General features: G+C 41.6%; 1 protein-coding gene across 4 annotated transcripts in view; it reads left to right on the top strand.

Annotated features, from left to right (window-relative positions):
* The window catches only part of DPF3 (double PHD fingers 3), a 228,601-nt gene that overhangs the window by 106,233 nt on the left and 98,524 nt on the right, over window positions 1-23,844 (top strand). For all 4 annotated transcript variants that reach the window (XR_004256302.1, XM_032228422.1, XM_032228411.1 and 1 more), the window contains exon 3: window positions 20,970-21,077. Coding sequence is in view for 3 of the 4 variants with exons in the window: in XM_032228422.1 (XP_032084313.1) it covers window positions 20,970-21,077 (108 nt within the window). In the remaining variant the exon portion in view is untranslated. The remainder of the gene's footprint in view (window positions 1-20,969; window positions 21,078-23,844) is intronic.

Genomic DNA, 23,844 nt, shown 5'->3' with positions numbered 1-23,844 from the left:
TCCATGGTATATACAATAATTTACACCAGCATCACAGTTCAAAGGTGTTAATTATTCTTCAATCAGCAGTTCTTAGTGTACAACTCTCACACCCATACATCATTATAGGGAACACTATTGCTCTAACTAGCATCCTTTTTGTATTTATATCAGTATCTCTGCTTTTCCATATCTTATTCATGTTAACCATTGCAGTGTTGTCTAAGATTATTGTGCATTTGATTTCGGGTGTAAAACTGCCATTTTGAACAATTTTTGATCCAAGGAAGATACATTCTCAAACTATTTCATTTTCCTCTTTCTTGATTTTAAACCTCTCATGTCCATCCGTAGCTGTTGTCATTATCTTTCTTTTCCTGCAGTTAAGACTCGATCCTACTTTTTCACTTTCATGCTTGATTTTCCAGATCATTTTTTCAGGTCTTCTTCATTTTCATGTTGCATCATCCGCATACCTCAGATTATTTATGGTTCTTCCTCCAATCTTCACTTCCAAATCAGACAATTCTAGGTCTAATTTCTGCAAAATCACCATAGCACACACGTCCCAATGGTCGCCCTTTTTCAAGAGGCAACTGGACTTTCTTGTTTTTCTTTGAAGACGTTTAGCTTCTCATCCAAGAAGCTTCTTTTTACTCTGACCACAAAGTCCAGTTGCCTCTTGAAAAAGCACCTTTGGAACAACCATGACTTAGATGACAGAGAATCTCCATGGACTTCAGCATAAAGATCGGTGGTGGGTTCCTACTGGTTCGGACCGGTTCAGCAGAACTGGTAATGGTATGGCGGCCTGGGTTGCTTAAACTGGCAGCGACCCAGACATGCCATGCCCTGGAACCGGTTCTCCTGTTGGCACCATTGGTGCCACCATTTTTTTTTAGTTCTGTGCATGCACAGAACAATTTTAATTGAATTGTGCATGCGTGTGCAGCGCACATCCAGCGTGCATGTGTGCAAAGCATGCATGCGAGCGAACCAGCAGTAAAGCCGGGCAGAACCCACCCCTGATACAGATTGAACAAAAATGGTGATAAAATATATCCCTGTCTGACTTCGCTTACTGGTCCTGAAGCAACCTCTGTCTCCATAGAGTGTTCTCACTATTGCCTGCCTTAGTTGGGACACCAAGATAGCACAAAGCCTCCTATAGCTTATTATGTTCTATATAGTGAAAGGTTATTCTGTAATAGATAAAACACTTATATAGACCCTTTTGATATTTGTGTCTTTTCCATACTCCATTGGCAAAGTGATCTCGAGTGCCACACTCCTTTCTAAAGCCAGCTTGCATATCAGGAAATTCTTGATCCTTTTTAAAAAAAATTAGTTCACCATTGCTTTCTCAAACCCTTCCTATTTATCCAGGCTTGGGATAATGATGAATCAACCTTATGACTGGGTTAACAAATTAATAAAAAATAAATACATAAATTGACACTGATGTATTTGTCCCCAATTCCATTTCCCTTTGACTTATGTAATATTTATGGCACGGCTGCTTACTTTCAGTAAGAAGCAAAACCAACTTTTATTTTTAAATCACTTCTCTTTTGCACCATTCTGATTCCTCAAATAAAGGCTGTATTTCATGGTGATCAGTTCAGGGTTAATTTTAAACAATGCAGTGCACGTCCTTCTCTTTCTTTGTCTTCCTCCCCCTGTAGCTTTTTCACTAGCTTTGAGTTATGGCTCTTCCACACTAATGAGATAAGCAACATAATTCACTGTGGATGCGGGTATTTCCTCTATAATCAAATGGTTAGAACCTTTGGTAAAACACACTGAAAGGCAAGGCAGTTCAGGAGAAGGGAAGACGATACCCCAAGCCAAATAGAGCCTAAACCAAAACCAAGCTATGATCATCTTTTCTATTCAGGCAGACTTGCCTGGATGTATGCATAGGCAGGAACATCTCTCTCTCTCTTGATGTTTCCCCTACTTTTGTCTTACTTGTGGTGTTTTGGGTAGAGGAGAAAAAGAGGAGGAGGAGGGAAAGATGGAAAGAGAAAGACAGTAGAAGAAAGAGAAAAAGAGTTTTTTCTAGGAAATTACCTTGCAGGGACTTCATCTCACCATATAGTGAATAGCTTCTACTTTAAAGTTTGATGGTCATATGAAGAATTCTTCTCAGATGAATTAGGCCAGTGATGGCGAACCTTTTTTGGCTCGTGTGCCAAAAGGGGGGGAGCACAGGGGGTCACACACAGGCATGCCACACCCATAATGCAATGAGCGACTCCCAGTGCACATGCGCGCATGACCAATGCTTCCCCCCATTTTTTGCATGCTCCTCAGGCTCTAGAGGCTTTATAGGAGCCTGGGGAGGGCAAAAACACCCCCCCCCGAGGCCTTCCGGAGGCTTCAGGAGCTTTCTTGGGCTAAAACCGATCCTACAAGCAAATCGGAACTCCGTTCCTGAACTTCCAGTTTGCCCGTAGGGCTGGTTTTTTGTGCTCCGGAGGCTTCAGGGAAGCTACTGAAGCCTCCGGGGGGCAGGGGAGACTGTTTTCGCTCTCCCTAGGCTCCTATAAAGCCTCTGGAGCCTGGGGAGGGCGAAAAATGGTCTAAAAATGGCTGAAGTCAGCTGGCCAGCGAGCACATGCATGCTGACCAGGTGACAGAGCAACGCCTCGCGTGCCCTGACAAATGACTCCGAGTGCCACCTGTGGCACGCATGCTTTAGGTTTGCCATCCCAGAATTAGGCTGAAATTGCCCTTCTTGCTTGTTAGCGTAGAACCTTGTCAATTAGCAAAGGAAAACCAGGTTTTTTAAAATGTAGGATAGTTTCCAGCCCTATTGTGCCTCTTTTGATCTGGACTTCTTGGGGTTATCTGCTCTTCTTTTTCTGAGTTGGAAGTTTTTTTGTCACTTGGAAAATAGAGTGAGTGGCAGAGATTTGTTTCCTCTTTTCTTAGGAAGTACAATTGCTCTGCAGGAATAAAAATGCAAAACACAAAACAAAACACACACAAAAGTTCCAGCCATCTGAAGCTCCTTCTATTTAAATTAAATGGGACAATTATTAGTTATACTTACCAGGCAAGAAAGTATCTTTGCACCCTGCTTTTACCATGTGCTTTGCCTGAGTTTGATCTTTCAATGTTGTTTTGTTTGTATGCCTCTCACTTGATGTTTTCAAGCCACAGTACAAATTGAACTGTACTGACCTGATCATTTCCCCACCTTAAAAAAAAACAACCTTCTTTCAGTTTGGGTGACCTAGTTTGTCACAGATGGATTATTTTGAATTGAATCTGATTCTGTGATGAAAGTTGCACAAATGGTACTTTCAACATGTGAAGCAGACTGCCAAATGTCACATACTTTGAAGACATCCTGTCTTTTACTAAGGCTCATATTATATTACAATACATCATACTTGTTCCTTGTTTCTGGTTTTAGCCACTTCATAGCACTGTACAGAGTTATCCCTCATAACTCTGTGTGCACATCTGAACACCTGATCTCACAGGTGGAAGGCAGGAGTAACTTTGGGCTTGCAATTCACACATTGGGGTTCCACTTTATTATATGTCACTTTGAGTGAACATCAAAGTCTATCAAATATTGCTTTATTTAGCATGACAATTTATAAAATATCTTTGAAAACTGTTTAAATGCCCTTTTAATCACAAATATTTGGAAGACTTTTTTTCAGATTAAGGGTATGCATGGGCCAGTTTGCTGCTTATATTATTGGACCAAGAACAGGGGAAAATGAGTTATAATTCTGCCAACTGTGTGACCATGGGCCAATCACTCTTTCTTAGTCCTTAAAACCTATTTCTGAGAAGATTGCCTAGAAAACTGCAGAGTCTAAAGGCAAATAGGATTTGGCCATTTTGGGGAGGGGGGGGATTTGTGTGTGTGTGTGTGTGTGTGTGTTTTTAAAAAACACCCTCCCTCTCCCTTGAGATACATACTGTTCCCACCTTGCCTGCCTTCAAGTAGTTTTTTAAAACATATTCCTCCCCAGGTCTTAGGTTATTTGAGCAGGTTCCTTTTAGATGACGGTGATGATAAGTCACATTTTGTTGTTCCCTTCATATGTTCATTTTTATTTTATATAATGCCATGTATGTGCTTTAGGTGTGGATACTGTTGTCTTTTAATGTTGTAAAACCACCCATTGTCATTTTGGAGTTGGGCTGCCTAGAAATTTGACAACTAAAATTAATGAACAAATGAATACATAATTTTAAAAGTAGGAAATCTTACACTCTTTGTTCAAATTGTATCACTGCAGCCCTTTCCAGTGAAAAAAAGTGGATTGCAATGGTGCATGATGGTGCAAATCGGTGGACTTTCCTAGTGGAAAGGCAGGATTGAATTGACCTTCTGGGAAGGTCATTGCATCAGGGAAAGTACTATAGACACAACACGACTGCTCCGCGCTGAAGATCAATGGCTCCTCTGTGGAGATCATAGAGAGCACCAAATTCCTTAGTGTTCACCTGGCAGAGAACCTCACCTTGTCCCTCAACACCAGTTCCATAACAAGGAAGGCCCAGCAGCGTATTTACTTTTTTAGGAAACTGAGAAGGCACAGCTTCCACCACACATCCTCATAACCTTCTACAGACGGACCATCGAGAGCACCCTGAGCAGCTGCATCACCACCTGGTTTGGGAATTACACTGTTTCAGATCACAAGACCCTACAGCGAATAGTGAGGACAGCAGAGAAGATCATCGGGGTTGCTCTGTCATGGACATATACACTACACGCTGTAAAGCCAGAAACATTGTGGATGACCACACACACCCTTCATACACGCTCTTTACTCTCCTGCAATCTGGGAAAAGGTACAGAAGCATTCGGGCCCGCACAAACAGACTGTATAACAGTTTCTTTCCACAAGCCATCAGTCTCCTCAACACTCTCTAAATTCTTAGATTTAGAGTTATATGTAGTTCTGTGTTCTGCTCTTTTTCTTTTTATCTATGTTGCCTGATGTAGCATCAGACTGATTGGTCCTGGGGAAACATTGTTTCATCTCACTGTGTACTATACTGTATATTGTTGAAATGACAATAAAACCTACTTGACTTGACTATAGAAATATGCTTATATTATATTACAATACATCAGACTTGTTCCTTGTTTCTGGTTTTAGCCACCTCATAGCACTGTACAGAATTATCCCTCATAACTCTGTGTGCACATCTGAGCACCTGATCTCACAGGTGGAAGGCAGGAATAACTTTGGGCTTGCAATTCACACATTGGGGTTCCACTTTATTATATGTCACTTTGAGTGAATCAGACATCAAAGGCTAGCAAATATTGCTTTATTAAGCATGAGAATTTATCATTCTTGGTCCTGGGGAAACGTTGTTTCGTCTCACTGTGTACTGTACTGTATATTGTCGAAATGACAATAAAACCTACTTGACTTGACTTGACTATAGAAATATGCAGGTCAGGATGGTACCAGCATTTTAACACCTGCTAATTAATCTTAAAGTCCAAGTTCTAGAATCTGATTTGGATTAAAGTAGTATAGCATCTTATATTTTTGTTCCCCAAAATCTAGTTGAGACACAATGAAATATGTTCCCCCACATTTCTGGGTGGGGTTATGGAATGAATGACATTTTAAAGACGTTCTCTGGTTGATTGCTTCCATTTTACTATATTTTCCTTTTTTCTGAAAATATATGATAAGTTTTCAATTTTGACCAGCTGAAGTCCTAAAGGGAAAACATTTCCCCCAGATGTACAGACACCCATAAAATATGATAGATAGAAGCTGGATTAATTACAATGCATGAAATTGCTATGATAATGCAAGGGACAGAGGACAGTGCTGTAAAAATACTTCCCCCTCAAGTCCAAATATTACTTTCTCAATACTGTCTACTGCCAATGATTCTCCAGAGCTGCCCTATGGACCTTGCAAAGTATTTAAATGTACAATCTTTTATTTAAAACAAGATACTGATATTGGCCCTTTCTTTTCTAATAAGTTAACATTGAACAGTATTCTTCTGATCTTCTTCCCTCCCTCCCACCTGTAACTTCAAGAGAAGTACAGGGCGGGGCATAACCTTTTCCTAGGGGGTCACAGCAAGATCGACAGCAGTTTACAACTTCCGCGACACCTCATTTTAAAGCCCATAAAAAACTGAATTGAATGAGCTATTAAATGTTAAATTTGCTTTAAGAATGGCTGGAAAATTCGATTCGGAAGAACAAAGGATCATTGACAGAATAAAATGCATTGCCTTTCGAGAGGCTCGCGATGCTGGAGTGACGTTTATCAATCGAAAATGGATTGCAAACAAATTGAAACGTCATCCGGATTGGGTTACTGATAATTGGAACAAAACAGCCCAAGAATGTTTCACAAAATTTGGAGAAGGGCGTCCTCTGCAACTGTCCCAAGAAAGCAAAGCCATCATTGCAACTGGCAGTCGCAAACAACGAAAAGGAAACCGAAAAGTGGCCCAAGAAATCCTTCAAATTCGTGGAAAACGAGTTGATCAAAGGACAATCGGCCGATATCGAGAACGAGAAGGTTTGAAGCCATTCCACGTCATTTGCAAACCATTGAAAACTCAAACACACGTTCAAGATCGGCTTTGGTTGTGCGATTGGTTGTCTGAATGGACCGAGGAAGATTTTCTTCATTTGGCGCCATCTGACGAATTCTTCGTTTATGCCATTCGAAAACCGAATTTCCAGAACGATCGAATTTGGGCTAAAGACGTCGACGACATCGCCAAACATGAACGATATCGACAAATCGTTCGCAATCCGACTTGCATCGGGATTTTCGTCATTTTCACAGCCAAGAAACTGCATTGGGTTTTGAAGGATAAAGGGGAATCCTGGGATGGCAGTTATTTCCGTGAGAAAATTTTATTGGAGAATGTCATTCCATTTCTCAGTGATCCAGACAATGTCTTGGTGGTTGGTGAGGCTGTCTTTCTTCATGACAAAGCTCCTTGCATGCGTGCAAATGCGACTCAGCAATTGTTAAAGGAAAACAATGTCGAATTTTGGGGCAATGACGTCTGGCCGGGAAATTCGCCAGATCTCAATCTGGCAGAGAACATTGGGGCCATAATTAAGGATGAAGTGGAAGCTCTGATGATTCAGGAGCAAGATCAAAATCGATATTCGGTTGAAACTTTGAGAATGAATTTGGAAACTGTGTTGAAAAATCTGGAAAATCGAACGGAACTGTTTGAAGATTTGTTGTGTTCTTATCCACCTCGTTTGAATGCTGTTCGAAGGGCTAATGGTGGTCATACTGACTATTAAATCATGTCAATAAACTCAGTTTTTGATGGGTTTTGGAATGGTGTATGAATTATTTGTGTTGTTATTACAAGTGTTGCTGTGACCCCCTAGGAAAAGGTTATGCCCCGCCCTGTATATAATATTCAGGTAGTACTTACTTAACAACTACAACTGAGAATGGCAACTCCATCAATAAGTGCCACTATTGTTCAACATGTTCATCATGTGACTGCAATTTCAATCTTATTCCTATCTTTTCTATTGACTTGGCTTGTTAGAAGCTGACTGGGAAGGACACAAATGGCAATAATGTGACCATGGGCTGTGATGGTCATAGCTGTGACGACTAGTCATAAAGTTACTTTTCAGTGCTGTTTTAAGTTTGAACAGTTACTAAACAGGGAAGTCGTTAAGTAAGGATTACCTGTATGTTATTTGTATTAACACAATCAGAAAACAAGTGTAAGTGGAGATTTGGCTAAATCTCAGCTATTTTTGATAATAATTGCGTGTTGGCAGCACCTTGCATAGAAAGCTTGGATAAGACATCATAGTTTGCCAGAAGACATGATAGTTTATATTTAAATCAGCAGATCTTCACATTATCTAGCAAGGAAACCTTAGAAGATGGTTATTGGGGAAAAACTGGGTTTTTTTTTGTATGCCGCTAATTAAAAAGTGATGGGACGGGGTGGCTCAGTGGCTAAGACACTGAGCTTGTCGTTCAGAAAGGTCAGCAGTTCGGCGGTTCGAATCACTAGTGATGCATAACGGAGTGAGCTCCTGTTACTTGTCCCAGCTTCTGCCAATCTAGCAATTTGAAAGCATGTAAAAAATACAAATAGAAAAATAGGGACCACCTTGGTGGAAAGGTAACAGCATTCCATGCATCTTTGGCATTTAGTCATGCTGTCTACATGACCATGGAGACGTCTTCGGACAGCGCTGGCTCTTCAGCTTTGAAAGGGAGATGAGCACGACCCCCTATAGTTGGGAAGGACTAGCACATATGTGCTAGGGGAACCTTTACCTTTACCTAATTATAAAGTCCAGAAGATTCTATTTGTGAAGCTGCTCTAAAGAGTACCTCTGTGAATTCATCAAAATATTGAAATATTACAATGTAAGCAACATTTACTGATAAAACCCTTCCAAGCATAAGGGAGAATGGAAACTGTTTTGTATTGAGCTGGGCACTGCAATTTTCTATATGTACTTTCTGTGCTAGAATGATTAATCTTGTGCTCCTTCTCAAAAATATTATATTGTAATTATTCTGAACCTTAAACATATTTTTATTAAACTAGATATTCGAGAGAGATTCTTACAGGTAATTTTATTTATTTATAGACTTGGTTATTTGTATTTAGATTTCTCCTGCGGTAAACCTTTTGCACCTCACTCTGATTTCTAGACTGTGAAAAACACAAGTAAAAGCTGCTTATTTTTCTAACTGTGAACGGAAACCAGTATGCAATCTACTGATATTGTCCAAGTTATCATCCGCTCTTACTAAATTCCTATAATACTTTTTAAGCTTCTGCAGAATAAGCAATGACAAAATTGATGAATACTACACGTGAAGAAATGATTATAGTAGGGTACAGAAACCCAGGGACATCGTAGCTCAGTGGTTAAGACGCTGAGATTGTCGATCAGAAATGTTGACAGTTCGAAACCCTAGCGCCACGTAACAAAGTGAGCTCCCATTACTTGTCCCAGCTTCTGCCAGCCTAGCAGTTTGAAAGCATGTAAAAAGTGCAAGTAGAAAAATAGGGACCACCTTGGTGGGAAGGTAATAGCACTCCTTGCATCTTTGGCATTTAGTCATGCCAGCCATAAGACCATGGAGACATCTTTGGACAGTGCTGGCTCTTCAGCTTAGAAACGGAGATGAGTACTGCCCTTAGAGCCGGAAATGACTACCACGCATATGTGGTTTATGGTTGGTTTATGGTTTATTAAACTTGTATGCCGCCCTATTCCCAGAGGGACTCAGGGCGGCTAACAAACCAAGGGGAAGGGAACAATACAAGGACAAACAAGACGAGAAACAAATTACAAAGAACAGATTTTAAAAACTCACAACAGTCACAACAATTTGAGTGGGGCTGGGAACTCATCAGCTCCAGGCCTGCCAGAACAGCCAGGTCTTAATGGCTTTGTGGAAAGCCTGAAGGGTGGTGAAGGTCCGAATCTCCACGGGGAGGTCGTTCCAGAGGGCCGGAGCAGCCACAGAGAAGGCTCTCCTCCGAGTAGTTGACAGTTTACATTGGCCAGCGGATGGAATTCGGAGGAGGCCTAGTCTGTGGGATCTAATAGGTCTTTGGGAGGTAATTGGCAGGAGGCGGTCTCTCAAGTACCCAGGTCCGATACCATATAGGGCTTTATAAGTAACGACTAGCACCTTGAAGCGCGTCCGGAGACCAATAGGCAGCCAGTGCAGCTCGCGGAGGATAGGTGTAACGTGGGTGAACTGAGGTGCACCCACAATCGCTCGAGCGGCTGCATTCTGGACAAGCTGAAGTCTCCGAATGCTCTTCAAGAGCTGCCCCATGTAGAGCGCATTACAGTAGTACAGTATGTGGAGGAACCTTTACCTTTACCTTATAGAAAACCAACATTTCCTGGTCCTAAAGTGGAGGAATTCAAGGATCTCTTGCTTTTATATTAGTCTAACAAATTTGACTCCACTGAGTCTGTATTTTCTAATTTATTTATGAATCATCCGATAATTTGTTAGCCTCAAGAGGAGGAAGGGTGGATCAGACTAATTTCATTCAAACTCTTACTGCCAACAAGTCTGGATAATTCACAATGAAAACAAAGCAAAACCCTGCAGTTATATTTGCAAAATTCAATCCAGTTTGTTTGGGTTTTTTTCTTTTTGTTTTTAAAGAAAAGGAGAAGGTGAAATACTTTCCCCCAATATTAAGTACCTTTTTTTTGCTGGAAAATATAAGAAATATAACGTGATTCTTTTTCTGTTCTGCTTTATTTAAAACTTGTCTCAAAGATCTTGGCCATTTCTTTATGCTGCAGTTTAACATTACTAGACAAGCGTCGTCACAATTTGACTCACTGCCAGCAACATACTGAAGTAATCTCCACCTTGGATTGTATATATTTTATGTTTTTTTTCAGCCTCTTAGATGCAATGATCTTTGGAGATAGTGGTCTTATCTCCCATTTCCAGTCTGCTGCACCTTGATAGAGAAAACATTTGCCCATAGAGATCTCTACATAGGAGAGAAAGTTGGAATCTCTGCTTCTGCTTAGCAATGTTGTTTAGCTTTTACTTCCCCAGGAAATAAAGGATTTTAGTCTATTCAGCACTGGGTCTTATTTGTATGATTGGAAGTTGTATCAACATAGGATATAGTTCTGAATGAATATTTTGAAGAAAAGCCATGATATTCTCAAAGAAACTCTTAGATGAGTGTTTTGTATTACCTAAAAGTAATACTTCAACTAAAGCATGGGTTCCCAACCCTAGGGCTATGGCTCATTACTGCACCATGGCCCACTACTGCACTATGGCCCACTACTTCCCCTTGGCCCATTTGGAACTGGGCCATGAGAGTGACAGGGGAGCGTGTTTCCTTGTGCAGCTCCACTTTCATGAGTGACAGGTGCTTACATGAATTGCAGGTACTCATGAGAGTATACAAAGCTCCACTTGTTGAGCGGTAGGCATGCACACTTATTGCTCACACAAATGGAGCTGTGCGCATGCGCGCCTACCATTCATCTGGAGCAATCCCCACTCTCACCCCCTGACCTCCCATGTTGGTCCGCCAAGCAGGAAAGGTTGGGAACTGCTGAACTAAAGGAATAATTTATCCATTCATCATTGTATGTCTGTCTTTATATTATATCTTTATATCTTTATATCTTTATATCTTTATATCTTTATATCTGTCTGTCTGTCTGTCTGTCTGTCTGTCTGTCTGTCTGTCTGTCTATCTATCTATCTATCTATCTATCTATCTATCTATCTATCTATCTATCTACCTACCTACCTACCTACCTACCTACCTACCTACCTACCTATCATCCATTTATTCCAGGTAATGATAGAACTTGAGATCCTAGATTAGAACTCTGTATACATAAAGAGAAACAATAAAGACATTTTTGATGCTTCTGTCCAGTCCTGATTTATCATTTCTTTAAACTCTTTTTCACTTTATTACCAGCTTGGGTCCTTCCTTGTCTCTTTGGCTGAGCTAAGAAGAGCAACAATCCCATCCTAAAGATTGTGCAAATTTGCTCAGTGCAGCAGCAGATGATAGGGTATAGATGATTACCGATGTTATTGGACAAAGCTCACAGGCAGTACAAATTAAAGAATTTGTCGGGAAGTGTGGCTACTGTCAGGGTAATTTCCTCTATAAAATAAAAGTCTGAGGCTAGAGATTCCTCAAATTCCAATTTATTAGAAGAGCCATTTTGGCACATCTGGGAAACCTCAATCTGAAAGCTTCCAGGTTTCCCCCACCCAGTTGAAAGTTCAAGACCCTGCCCCAACACACACAAGGTCATCACATGGTCCAGTCAGTCATTGCCATGAAGGAAGATTCCTTCTATCCACATCAGTCCAGGTGCTGGGGCAAGATGACCTTGACTCTCTGAGAAGGAATGTTATTATGGCTACATATATCCCATGCTCCATACAATCCCCCCTCCCAGTTCCCCACAGCAGAATGTGTGGCAGGCTTGAGGACCAAAGGAAAAGATGGCTTCCAAGCCTGATTGTTGTGCTGATATCCCGAGGGCCACCTAGAAACAGCGACACCCAGAAACAGCATCCAGAAATAGCGACATCAGCTGAAGCTTGTGTATCAGAGGTGGAGTGAGGCCTGAGTTCTGCCCCAGGGAGAAAAACAACAACAGATTGCCCAGAAGTTTGACAGGATTTCAGTGTGCTGAGCCAGAAATAAATCAAGTAACTCCAAACACAGACAATGATTACAGAGTTGTGGAACTGATTCTGGAATAGTGCAATGACCCCGTGTTTTAAGTGCCGGGGATTTAAAATCTGAGCACAGCATATATAACTTCTAAAGAAGTTTGTAGTAAATTTTTTTTTTCATATAATAGCTTGCTTCACCTGTTGAGTGTTTTTTTTTTCATCCAGGTGCGCTTGATGTGGCTTTAAAAAATACCTTAAATCAAACTAATCTTTTCCTGCCTGCCAAGTCTCTGGGGGAAAGGACAGATAGGAAATGCTCCCTGCCTTCCATTCTCTATAGTCAATTTCTCAATCTGATCTTATTAGAGAACCTGATTTAATCAGTTTTGCAGTCAGACAGAAAACTCCCTGGATTGATTTTCCTTGTTTATATAAGGAACGTACACTTTCCCCAGCAGTAAAATTGATAGCCCAGACTGTATTTGGTAGTACATAGGCATCACACTTGCCTGAAGAACTATAATAAAAGCATTAAGAAAAAGGAGAAAGGTCGAGGGGTAGTGGTTGGGGTGGGGGAAACAGTTTCAGAGGAACCTATTTCACATTTTCTGTAGGTAAGGCAGACTTTATTCTTAAAGGATAAAATGCCATGTGGATCCACAGGCTGATATCATATACCAGTGATGGCTAACCTTTTTTCTAAAGGAATACCAAAATTGTGTGTGTGTGTGTGTGCTATTATGCATGTATGCCACACCCACCTGTGCATGCGCACTTGACTCCCCCACCTGTGCATGAATGAGCGACCCCCTGCATGGGGGGGATTTTCACCCTCCCCAGACTCCGGAGGCATTCCTGAAGCCCAGGGGAGGGCATTTTTCAAGAAAGCCCCCAGAGCCTGGGGAGGGCGAAAAACAGGCCCAATGGGAAACAAACTTCTGGTTGACCCGTTGGGCCTGTTTCTTGCCCTCTCTAGGCTCTGGGGGCTTTGCTAAAATTTGGGAGGGCGAAAAACAGCCCAACAGCCCAACTGGAAGTTTAGGAATGAACTTCTGGTTTGCCCATTGGGCCGTTTTTCACCTTCCCAGGAAAGCCTCTGGAGCCCAGCCCCCCCCCCCCCAATGGCCTCCTCCTGTCCCTGGAAGGCCAAAAATCAGCTGGCTGTCACGCACATGCACACCTGAGCTAAGGGCTGCCGTGCCAGCAAATATAGCTCCACGTGCCACCTGCGGCACATGTGCCGTAGGTTCGGCATCACGGTCCTATACTGTACATGCATGTTTCTGTTTGTGATAGATAGAGCAGTGCTAAGGGTGCGTATTTTGGTGTGTAACGTGTATTTACATGTGCACATGTACACACACATGGCACCACTATATCTATCACTGTTGCTGCCTTCTGGTCCTTGTCTAGTCCCATGAAATCTAAGTTTTCCAGCAGATGCCTGTCTGTGGAAGTCCCACAGGATCTTAGCCCTCTTATTCTCCATGGCCATCTATTTCCCAACTGGACTTTGGAAGGTGTCAGCCATACACTGTGCATATGTTCCTGTACTTGGTTGTGCCGTTCAGTATAAGCTGTTCCAGCCTGCATTTGAAGTCTACCATGTTGGACTGTCTCTGAGGTCTCTCTCTATAGTCTACACCTTGAGTCCTGTCTAGTGTGGCAGATCCCTTCTTCTATGGATCTGGTACTTTGTGCCTTTTGTTTTGCTGCTATGATCAGCTGTGACCTCAGCTATCAATTGCTGGAACACCCCATGCAAGTCTTATTTTGCCATAGCATTTTCTCTGCTTGTTCTTCCTCTCATGTCTGCTACTGAGCCACAGTGGTTAGAATGCAGCATCACAGACAAAATCTGCTCACAGCCAGGAGTTTGATCCTGACCGACTCAAAGTTGAGTAAGACTTCCATCCTTTAGTGGTCAGTAAAATGAGGACCCATATTGTTGAGGGAAATTTGTAAACCACTCAGAGAGTGCTGTAAAGGCATTCTCTCATTAGATTATCTTTGGATGGCATCTTACTAATGTACTTCTGGATCCTCTGTCTTTCATCCATGACAGTGGCTTTGAGTCTTATTAGATGCATCTCACCCTCTTTCTGAATGTTTAACAGCAGTGGTGGGTTTCAAACTTTTTCAGAACCTATTCTGTAGGTGTGGCCTGTTTTGTGGGAGTGGCTTGGTGATCATGTGACTGGGTGGGAGTAGCTTGGCAGTCATGTGGCTGAGTGGGAGTGGCTTGGCAGTTATGTGACCAGGTGGGAGTAGCTTGGCAGTTATGTGACTGGGTGGGAGTGGCCAAGTCGATGTCTGAATTCTTTGCCCCAAAGAATGATCTACAAAAGGAAGATATATAAAAAAAGAAATTTATTTATTATTTTATGTACTTACTACTTAAATAAGAATAAAATAAGTACACAAAACAATAAAACAGCTACTTACAGAGGAAATATGACTGTCCTTGCTGGTCTTCAACATTACTGACCACCTTACACACATACTTCCAGCCCCTCTGCCTCTTCCCTCTTCCTGGATTCACTCAGACATTTTTAAAACTCACAGCCTGTGCACAGCACACACTCTTCCAGCCCCTCTGCCTCTTCCCTCTTCCTGGATTCACTCAGATGTTTTTAAAAGAGTGGAAGAGTATGTGCGTGTGCTCAGGCTGTGAGTTTTCAAAATGTCTGAGTGAATCTAGGCAGAGGGAAAAGGCAGAAGGGCTGGAAGTGTGTGTGCTGTGCACAGGCTGTGAGTTTTAAAAACGTCTTGTGCATGCACAGACTGTGTTTTAAAAATGTTTGAGTAAATCCAGGAAGAGGGAAGAGGCAGATGGGCTGGAGGTTTGTGCGTGTGCACAGGCTGTGAGTTTTAAAAACGTCTGAGGGAATCCAGGGGCTGGAAGTGTGTGCATGTGGACCAGGGGTGGGTTTCTCGTCCCATTCCAACCGGTTCGGTTGGAACGGGGCCGGCGGCGTCCTCGTGCACGCGTGCAGTGCACGCATGTGTACTAGCGCCTGTGCGATGCTCCAGCTGCTCCTGGAGGATCGCGCAGGCGCTGTATGCGTTCTGCGCATGCGTGGAAGCGCAGAACTCATCAAAACCGGGTAAGAAACGTGGGCGGGCGGGTGGATCCTTCGGCGTTCCCGGAAGTTACTTACTTCCGGGTTCGCCGACCAACCTGTTCACGGGGACCGCCATGAACCGCCTGAAACCCATCCCTGATGTGGACAAGCTGTGAGTTTTTAAAAGGCCTGAGTGAATCCAGGAAGAGGGAAGAGGCAGAGGGGCTGGAAGCATGTGTTCCTATAGTATCTTCCAGCCGCTCTGCCTCTTCCCCAACATCCTCCCCAGCCACTCACCAGTTCTTTCTTCTCCTGGTTCTTCTTCTGAGAACTTTTCAGCAGCATGGTGAGGATGGGCGGGGTGAGTGAAAGAGTGAATGAGGGAAGGGAGCGTTCCGGTAAGGGGCCTCCTGACCAAGGGGTACGGGAAGGCACGCTAAATTTCACCATCCGGTATGGCTGGTTCAGTCCATACCGGTTGAAACCCATCCCTGTAGTAGTCTCTGGGTTTCAGACCCAGAGTGGAAATCTTTGTACATTGAAAGGAACTTCCAGGTTTTCATATCAACAGCCTCCATGTCTTCCTTTGACCAGCTCACTAAACCAGCAGGTTATCCAACAAAAAGAAAAAACACAAGACCTGGATCTTGTGCAAACTCTCTTTAATTGACTTCCGGTGTTATCCTCCATAATCACATTGCATTTATATAGTGCCAGGGATCCACAGGTATATCTGTGGGGTATTGAGCCATAGGTTATTCTATAGTCAATCTAGGCTATGCTCAGATTGGTCAGTCTAAAACTTGAGTTTCAGGTGAGTACTCTACCTATGAACCTCTGGTATTTTAAGCTTCTGTTGGTGGAGTGTGTGTGCGTGTACGTGTGCACATGTGTGTATTTGGTCATGCACATGTGTGTGTGTATTGTTGAAGGATGAGGGCATATTAGAAGATAAATTAATAAATCCAGGCTCTCAAGCAAATTGTTATGCTGCTGACATGGTTTTTGAGAACAACTATCACTGAAAAACATTCTTGTGTTACACATTTGTAATACTATAATATAAAAAACATTGGTTTCTCTGGGCATTTTACATTTGTGGCTAGACAGCTGGGTAAGTAACATGTAGCTAAAGCATATTAAAGGGATCTTTAGATTCTTCCTTTGATCTCCTGGCTTAACTTCCGTAAAAAAAAATGCAATAAAAGCAGTAAGTCACCTAATTATTCTAATTGCTCTGCTATTCAGTGATTAACTATTTTGTTGTCTGGAAATCATGCGTCTTTTGAATTCAGTGTGTATGTGTCTATTACTTTATGTACTGTATATCTAATACTACATTCTCCTTAGAGTGAATCAAGGGATTCAGATAAACTTAGTTGGCAAAGAAGGAAAAACCAATGAAGGTTCTGTTGTAATTTTTGAGGAAAAGACAGCAGCGCATCAATACCCCCAGAAGAATGGGTAGTGCATTTAGCTTCTGGTCTCACTGGCAAAACCCTGAGAGCTTCCTCTAGTTTCTAGCCAGAAAGGGGACAGACTATGCGGATGTGGGAAAAGTTTAGTTTTGGTATGATGTGTAATTACTGGCAAAAGTTCATTTTTATGATCCCTGAGAGAGATTTAGAGAGTTGTGAGCCATGTTCTTGGACAAATCAAATGGCTTAGAAACAGTGAATTAGTAGTTGAAGAAGTAGGCCTTCAACTGTTTTTTGGAAGTTTCACCAACTCCAGTCAGGTTCTGAGATTCAGGATCACACCCTGAAATAGACAAAAAAAGCAGCAGAATGAGCAAAGGATTATTTAGCAGCCCAAAATGAGAGGGAGAAAAGAATGACCTTTAAAGTAGAATGTTTGTAGCTGAGGATTGAATAGGCAGTTCTTGGTGCTCTCTCAGCTTGATTGTTTTCATGCATATTGATGTTATCTAGTTTGGGTAATGAAACTTCTGTAAAAAAACAACCAAGCTTAGAGAGCATCAAGGACCCCCCAGAATGACTTCTATACATGTCCTATATATTTTTTAAAAAATCAACAATAATAAATGTGATCAAATAAATGAATAAAAACAAATAGATTAATATACTGACAGAATGAATTGCATGGTGACATAAAAAATGGGATGTGGAAATTTTCCTGAACAGCGTGAAAATAATTATGTTCGAGAGTGCTGCGAAGTATGTGAGTTTTGAGTTATACACATGGAAAGTTCTGGAAAAAATGCTTGGGATGATGAAAGGTAGTGGATGAGGAAAACAAAGGGAGTGTGAGAGAATAATTGATAGAAAAAATGATGATCAAAAGGTATTGTAACCATGTATGTAGTGAAAAATGTAGTTACAAAACTAACAAAGAATATAATCAAAGAACATGGAATACTTAAGATTAAAAGAGACAAGTAAAATGGTGAGTGGTTTTCTGGAAAAATGGTCTTTGTAATGTCTCTTTTTTGGTTATCTCATCTCTTTTAGTTGGGTTTTCTTTTTTGCTTACCAATTCTTACTCTTTTTCTTCACTTACATAAATTGCTTACCTTCAAAGGGAATTTCATGATGGAGATATATCTATGTATATTTTTAGCAATATCATCATTGCTTACAAATAGTTTTCTTACCCTGAACAAGATGTTCAGGGGGACTATTGCCAGATTTAACTAGTTCATTTGTAAAGTTTAAAATTAAAATAAAGTGATTCTCAGTTCTGATAGGAGCAGTTTTGCAGATCACTATTTGCTTGCTCTAGAAAGTGATATTCAGCATAGATTTGCCTCCTTTCTGAAGAACCAACTCAGTCTACAGTTTTGGACTTTTCCTAGGTCCAGCTGGATTACTTGAAGCCCAAGATGTACATTCTCTTGAATACGGGACTGTTCTTGACTCAAGGTTGTGGTTAGACATAAGAAAGGTCAATTGTTGGGAAAACCTTATGATGAAGTCAATGGAAATGCTTCATTGACTTCTGGATAGCCCCAAGATCAGTTAAAGCTCAATGCTCTATATTTATGTAGCCTTATAAGACCCCTGGTGACATAGTGGTTAGAATGCAGTATTGCAAGCTAACTCTGCCCACAGCCTGAAATTTGATCCTGACGGACTCAAGGTTGACTCAGCCTTTTATCCTTCTGAGGTTGATAAAATGAGAATCCAGATTGTTGGGGGCAATATGCTGACATAAACTGCCCAGACAGTGCTGTAAAGCACTATGGGCTGGTATATAAGTCTAAGAGCTATTGCTATTTATGGGTTCCTACAAGATTGGTGGCTTAGATACTCAATGGAATATCTGCTTCCCATTTAGTACACTAAATGGTTATACTAAGATTTTTCCCTGAGTGCTATGAGAAATAAGGTGAGTAGTAAGTGCTAGAGATATCTTTTTGATTACAGCTTCCCTCATCTGTGGAACTGTCTCCCTGGTGAGATATACAGTATTTTGTTTTCCATGAAAGAAGGCACACTGTCCCTTACACTTTAAAATGCTTTAATCGGTTAAACTAATCCTATTTTCAGTGCTGTTTTTAGTAGATGCTATTGTATGTAATTTCCACCAAGATAAGTGATCATTTTACCTGCTAGGCAAGGATATGTTATTTCGGTGAGCCAAATAGGTCAGGTTCTAAGTAAGGGAATTAAAGGAGTTTATAAATTGGAATATAAAAATAGAAACATAGCACTGAAGCACTTTTGAGACTCCCTGCCTCTGGCCTCATATTTTGGATATTTAAGAGCATTAGCGTGAGAATTAAAGAATTAGAATGAATAGTGCGTGAGTAGAGCTCATTATCAATTTTACTACTATTTATTTCTTGCAGTAAAGAAGTGCTATGCAAAATGATTGTCCCCATGCGGTGTCAGTTATAGTGGTTTATTCTTTGATGTTCTGCTAAATAGAAATCCCTGCAAACAGGACTATTTGTTTGCAGGGAACAGTTCCCAATCTTTAAATCGTACTTGTTAGTCTACTTTTGCCTTCCAAATACTTATTTGCGGATAACTTTTTTACTCTTGTGAATACAGTGCAGAAGAAAATAGTGTTTTGCATCCTAAAGTCTGTGCCACAATTAACCGATTCATTGTCAACACCCTGCTAGGCTCTTTGTCGCTTGTTCAGCAGTTATCAGGCAGAAAGATCAAAAAATTCCAGATTGAATTTTTCTGGGTCACTTGTTCATCTCTTCTTTAATCTGAGTCACATTACACTGTGATTTTTCCAGAGATGCTGAGAAAATAAACAAATAAAAAAAGAAGCTTATTTTCAGAAGAGTACGAAACCTGAGCTCTTTTTTAAGCTTCAGAGTCCATGATGACTGAGCCACTGACCTTATCTCTCTCATAACACTGCAAGCAGTCTTTGGTACCCAAGGCCACATGCACTGCATGTTGATATTCGCCAAGTGAGAGAGATGGATTATGCTCTCAATCAGTGATGGGATTCAAAATGTTTTACTACCAGTTCTGTGGGTGTAACTTGATGGAGGGGCATGGCTTGGTAAGCGTGGCAGGGGAATACTGCAAAATCTCCATTCCCTCCCAATCAGCTGGGACTTGGGAGACAGAGAATAGATGGGGATGGGGCCTGTCAGAGGTGGTATTTAGCGGTTCTCCGAACTACTCAAAATCTCCGTTACAGGTTCTCCAGAACTGGTCAGAACCTGCTGAATGCCACCTCTGCTCTCAATGCACATTATGCTATATAGTATCATGTAGAGGAATTTGTGCTGCAAGTGTACTATTGGTTTAATGTGACCGTTATGCCTTGTACATATCCTGTGCATATAATATGCAGCTATGACCCTGACTGTTAGATTAGGTCAGTGGTAGTCAACCTGGTCCCTACCACCCACTAGTACGGGTTTTGTCCGATATTGAAGCACTTTCCATTTTAAAATTTAATTGACTTCCCTACTTTATAAATCACCATTACTGTGGAACCGGTGGGCGGTTAGAAAATTTTACTACTAACAGAGATACAAAAGTGGGCGGTAGGTATAAAAATGTTGACTACCCCTGGATTAGGTAATGGAAAGGCACACTCAGGCTTAGGCAACAACAGCTCTTTATTGTAACAGGACAAGTATGTACAATCCAGCGAAGGTTCAGGTTGACAGCAGCCCTTTTATAGGGAGCTGTCAGACCCTTCGACCAATGAGATTAAACCTCTGTTCCCGACGAAAAAGAGGACCTTGGTGGAAACCATTATTACAGTTGCTAGTATCTAACACTAACTGAGGCAGAATTGTTCTAAACAAAGTCATTTTTGAATTTTGATTTTTGAATTCTCTATGAGTCATTTTGAAACTAATAGGAGGAGAATGAAATTAGATAGGGCACCCCATTCTGAATGCAAGAAAGACAGATACGGGAAGTCTTCTTCATCAGTTACATGTGGTCTGAAGAACTAATTTCTTTTTCTATATCTGAAGAAGCCGTGTACCGTTGAGGGAAATTGGGGCATATATACACTAGATTATCATCTGTGCCAGCAAAATGGGGCAAATCTCAACAAATGTCTCACTGTAGCAACAAAAAGTTTGGGTTTACTTGGGGTCGTAGGTCAAGGACTACCTGCATTTTTGTTCTTTTCAAAAGGATTCATTCTGTCTGTCTGTCTGTCTGTCTGTCTGTCTCTCTCTCTCTCTCTCTCTCTCTCTATCTATCTATCTATCTATCTATCTATCTATCTATCTATCTATCATCTATTCTTTGTTGACTCTCTTGTTTTTGTTTCTTTTTGACCTCAGGACTAGCTCCTGGGCAGCTCTATACATATCCTGCTCGGTGCTGGCGCAAGAAGAGACGTTTGCATCCCCCTGAAGACTCCAGGCTGAAGTTGCTGGAGATTAAACCCGGTAAGTGCTCTTCCTATTCATTTCTTTTACTTCCCCATGCTTGCCTTTGCCCACCTGGTGAGTCTTATCTCTTCATCCTTGAATTGGAAAAAAACTATATGAGCATGAAATGGACTGTCCTCCTTACTGATCTCTTCTGTTGCCTCTCTTAAGTCACATGAATTTCCTCCAGGGTTAGAAGGTGACAGTATCCTTGGACCAGGTGGAATAAGGAGGAAAATAGCAATTTAATGTTGCTTCAGCTAAGCATGATTTCATTCATGGACAAGATAGGGGGCGGGATCCTGTTGCTGGGAGTCTTCCTTTTCCTTTGAAAAATGCAAGAAAAAAAGGCTTTATGTGTCTTTAAGTTACTGTTTGAGTGGACTAGAGCACAAGCTATTGCCATTGAAGAAAAATCTACAATGCAAACTTCTGTGTATTTTCTGCTTTTCTTCCAGCTTTATCTGTCTTTTGTCACACTGACAATGTGCAATAGAATTTAAAAAGTCCATTCCAAATTCAGGTACAGATGTGGGAACTACAGTAGGTATGTGAGGGCTTCGTGTTCTTCTACCTTTTAAGAATCTAACATTTGGAATGGAAGTAAATTTCTTGGGTATTACACAAGGCATTACTGTGTTTAGGTTTAATAACTCCTTCTAAGGGCATTGCTACTTGGTGCTCTTTTCATTCCACAATTCTCCAAACCATTTTGAAGTTATGTTTGCAGTTGCTTTCACTCCTACAGACCTCAGAAGCTAAAGAGCAGGAAGGGAACAGCATAAGGCAATTATCTCTCTCTCTCTCTCTTTCTCTCTCTCTCTCTCTCTCTCTCTCTCTCCCTCCCTCCCTCCATCCCTCTCTCCTTCTGATCAGGAGGAACATGCAAGAAAACCATGTGGTTATTATCAGGAAGTGAGTTATGGCAACTGGACTTATTTTCTTGTTGGTTTGAGATGTTTTACTGCCCATCCAAGCAGCTTCTTCACTCTGAACAAGTTGGTTAGGGGAATCTGAACAGGCAAAGAGTCACTGTACCAACTCTTAATGTTTTCTTTAGGGGTATTCCTGCACTAACCTCAGGGTTTCTTCTGCAAAGCCTGTGGCTTTCTTGCTGGTTTGAGATGTTGAGAAGCTGTTTGGATGGGCAGCAAAATATCTCAAACTGACAAGAAAATCGGTTGCTATGACTCAACTTCCTGACAATTTTGCCTGGATGACTGAGAATCTTCATCGACCATTCAATCGTTATTTTTCTCCAAGAGGCAACTTCTAGGCTTCTTTTTCCTCAGTTACTTCAAAAGCCTTTTGCTAGAAGGCAATTTGGCAATCCAATCTCTCCAATAGCTCTAACCTTGGATCAGCGGTGAAATTCTGAAAGGTTCTGGAGAACCGGTAGTGGAAATTTTAAGTAGTTCGGAGACCTGGCAACTACCACCTCTGGCTGGCCCCAGAGTGGGGGAGGAATGGGTTTTTGCAGTATCTTTCCCCTGCCACACCCACCAAGCCACGCCCACAGAACCGGTAGTAAAAATGTTTGAATTTCGCCATTGCCTTGGATGCAAATTGCTGGAGTGCTGAAGCAGAGGAAATGGCTTGGGGGTGGGGGTGGGGGTGAGAAGGTACATTCTAAGCAGAGAGATATGGGATGCTGAAGGTTGCTGTGGGAGCTGGGGATACCAGTAAGTGGTGCAACAAAAACCCCTTTATTCCCCACTCCAACACAAAACCAACAGTTCTCCTTTATGAGACAGTTGCTTGAAAAGATGCCAGACAGCAGTCTAATGTTTTGTAATGAGCCGATCTCCTGCCAAGGAGAAGGGAAAAGGAGACAACCCTCACATCAGTTTCAGCACCTGGCCCATGGGATACCGTAGGACAGAAACATATAAAGCAGAACCCCCCCTCAACCTTTTGGGCACCAGAGGTTGATTCTGTGGAGAGAGGTTTTTCCATGGACTGGAGGGGGCTGGTTTCATATTCTGCCTGAGTCCCATGAATGGGGTTTTGCTTATTTGTGTGGCCCAGTTTCTTGCATGCCACGGACCGGTGTTGGTCCACGAGGTTTGGGACCCCCTGACATAAAGGATCTGAGATGAGCCAAAAGAGCTGAGATCGGTTCTGGCTTCTGCTTAGAGTGGGAGCAGAAGTGTGGTTTGTATTCGCTAATTTGAGGAATTGGTATGAAATGGAACCTGTGAAGCTGTCAAACCATCTTTCCCTTTGAAGGACTCAGAATTAGAATGCTATGTTAAATGAAGCCAGAAGACACTATCTGTGATGAAGGAGCCCAGATGTTCTATGGAGCTTTACTGTGGCTTACAGAAAGAGAACTTGTTTTGTGGAGTTTCATTTGGCTATGATAGAAATTGATTGGTTTAGCTTCTAAAGGTGTGAGAATGCACATCTTTGGACCTGAATTTGGAGTGGTAGAAAGATCCCCTATGAAAGTTCTATTACCATACTAACATAATTGGTACTGCATTTGCAAATGAGCACATGTGAAAGGTGTAGGTGGGAAGTAACTTCCACATTGTTCATCTGTCAATTTTAAGCAGTTCCAACAGCTAGAGGGAATCTATCTCCAAAGGGAGGTCTTGTATTCTAGACTATATGAAGTCCTTCACTGAGATATGCTAAGATGTAAATCAAAATTAGCAAAACATTACACCTCTACTACCTGTGCTATTTAGATGAAAAGCATGACTATTTCTAGTATCATAGAACTAGTAAGGTGAGAAGTGATGACGATTTCCTGATTTTAACCAAATTGCATATCTAGTAA

Source organism: Thamnophis elegans, chromosome 1, assembly GCF_009769535.1.
Source record: "Thamnophis elegans isolate rThaEle1 chromosome 1, rThaEle1.pri, whole genome shotgun sequence".
NCBI lineage: Eukaryota > Metazoa > Chordata > Lepidosauria > Squamata > Colubridae > Thamnophis > Thamnophis elegans.
This window is presented reverse-complemented; position numbering and strand designations above follow the sequence as displayed.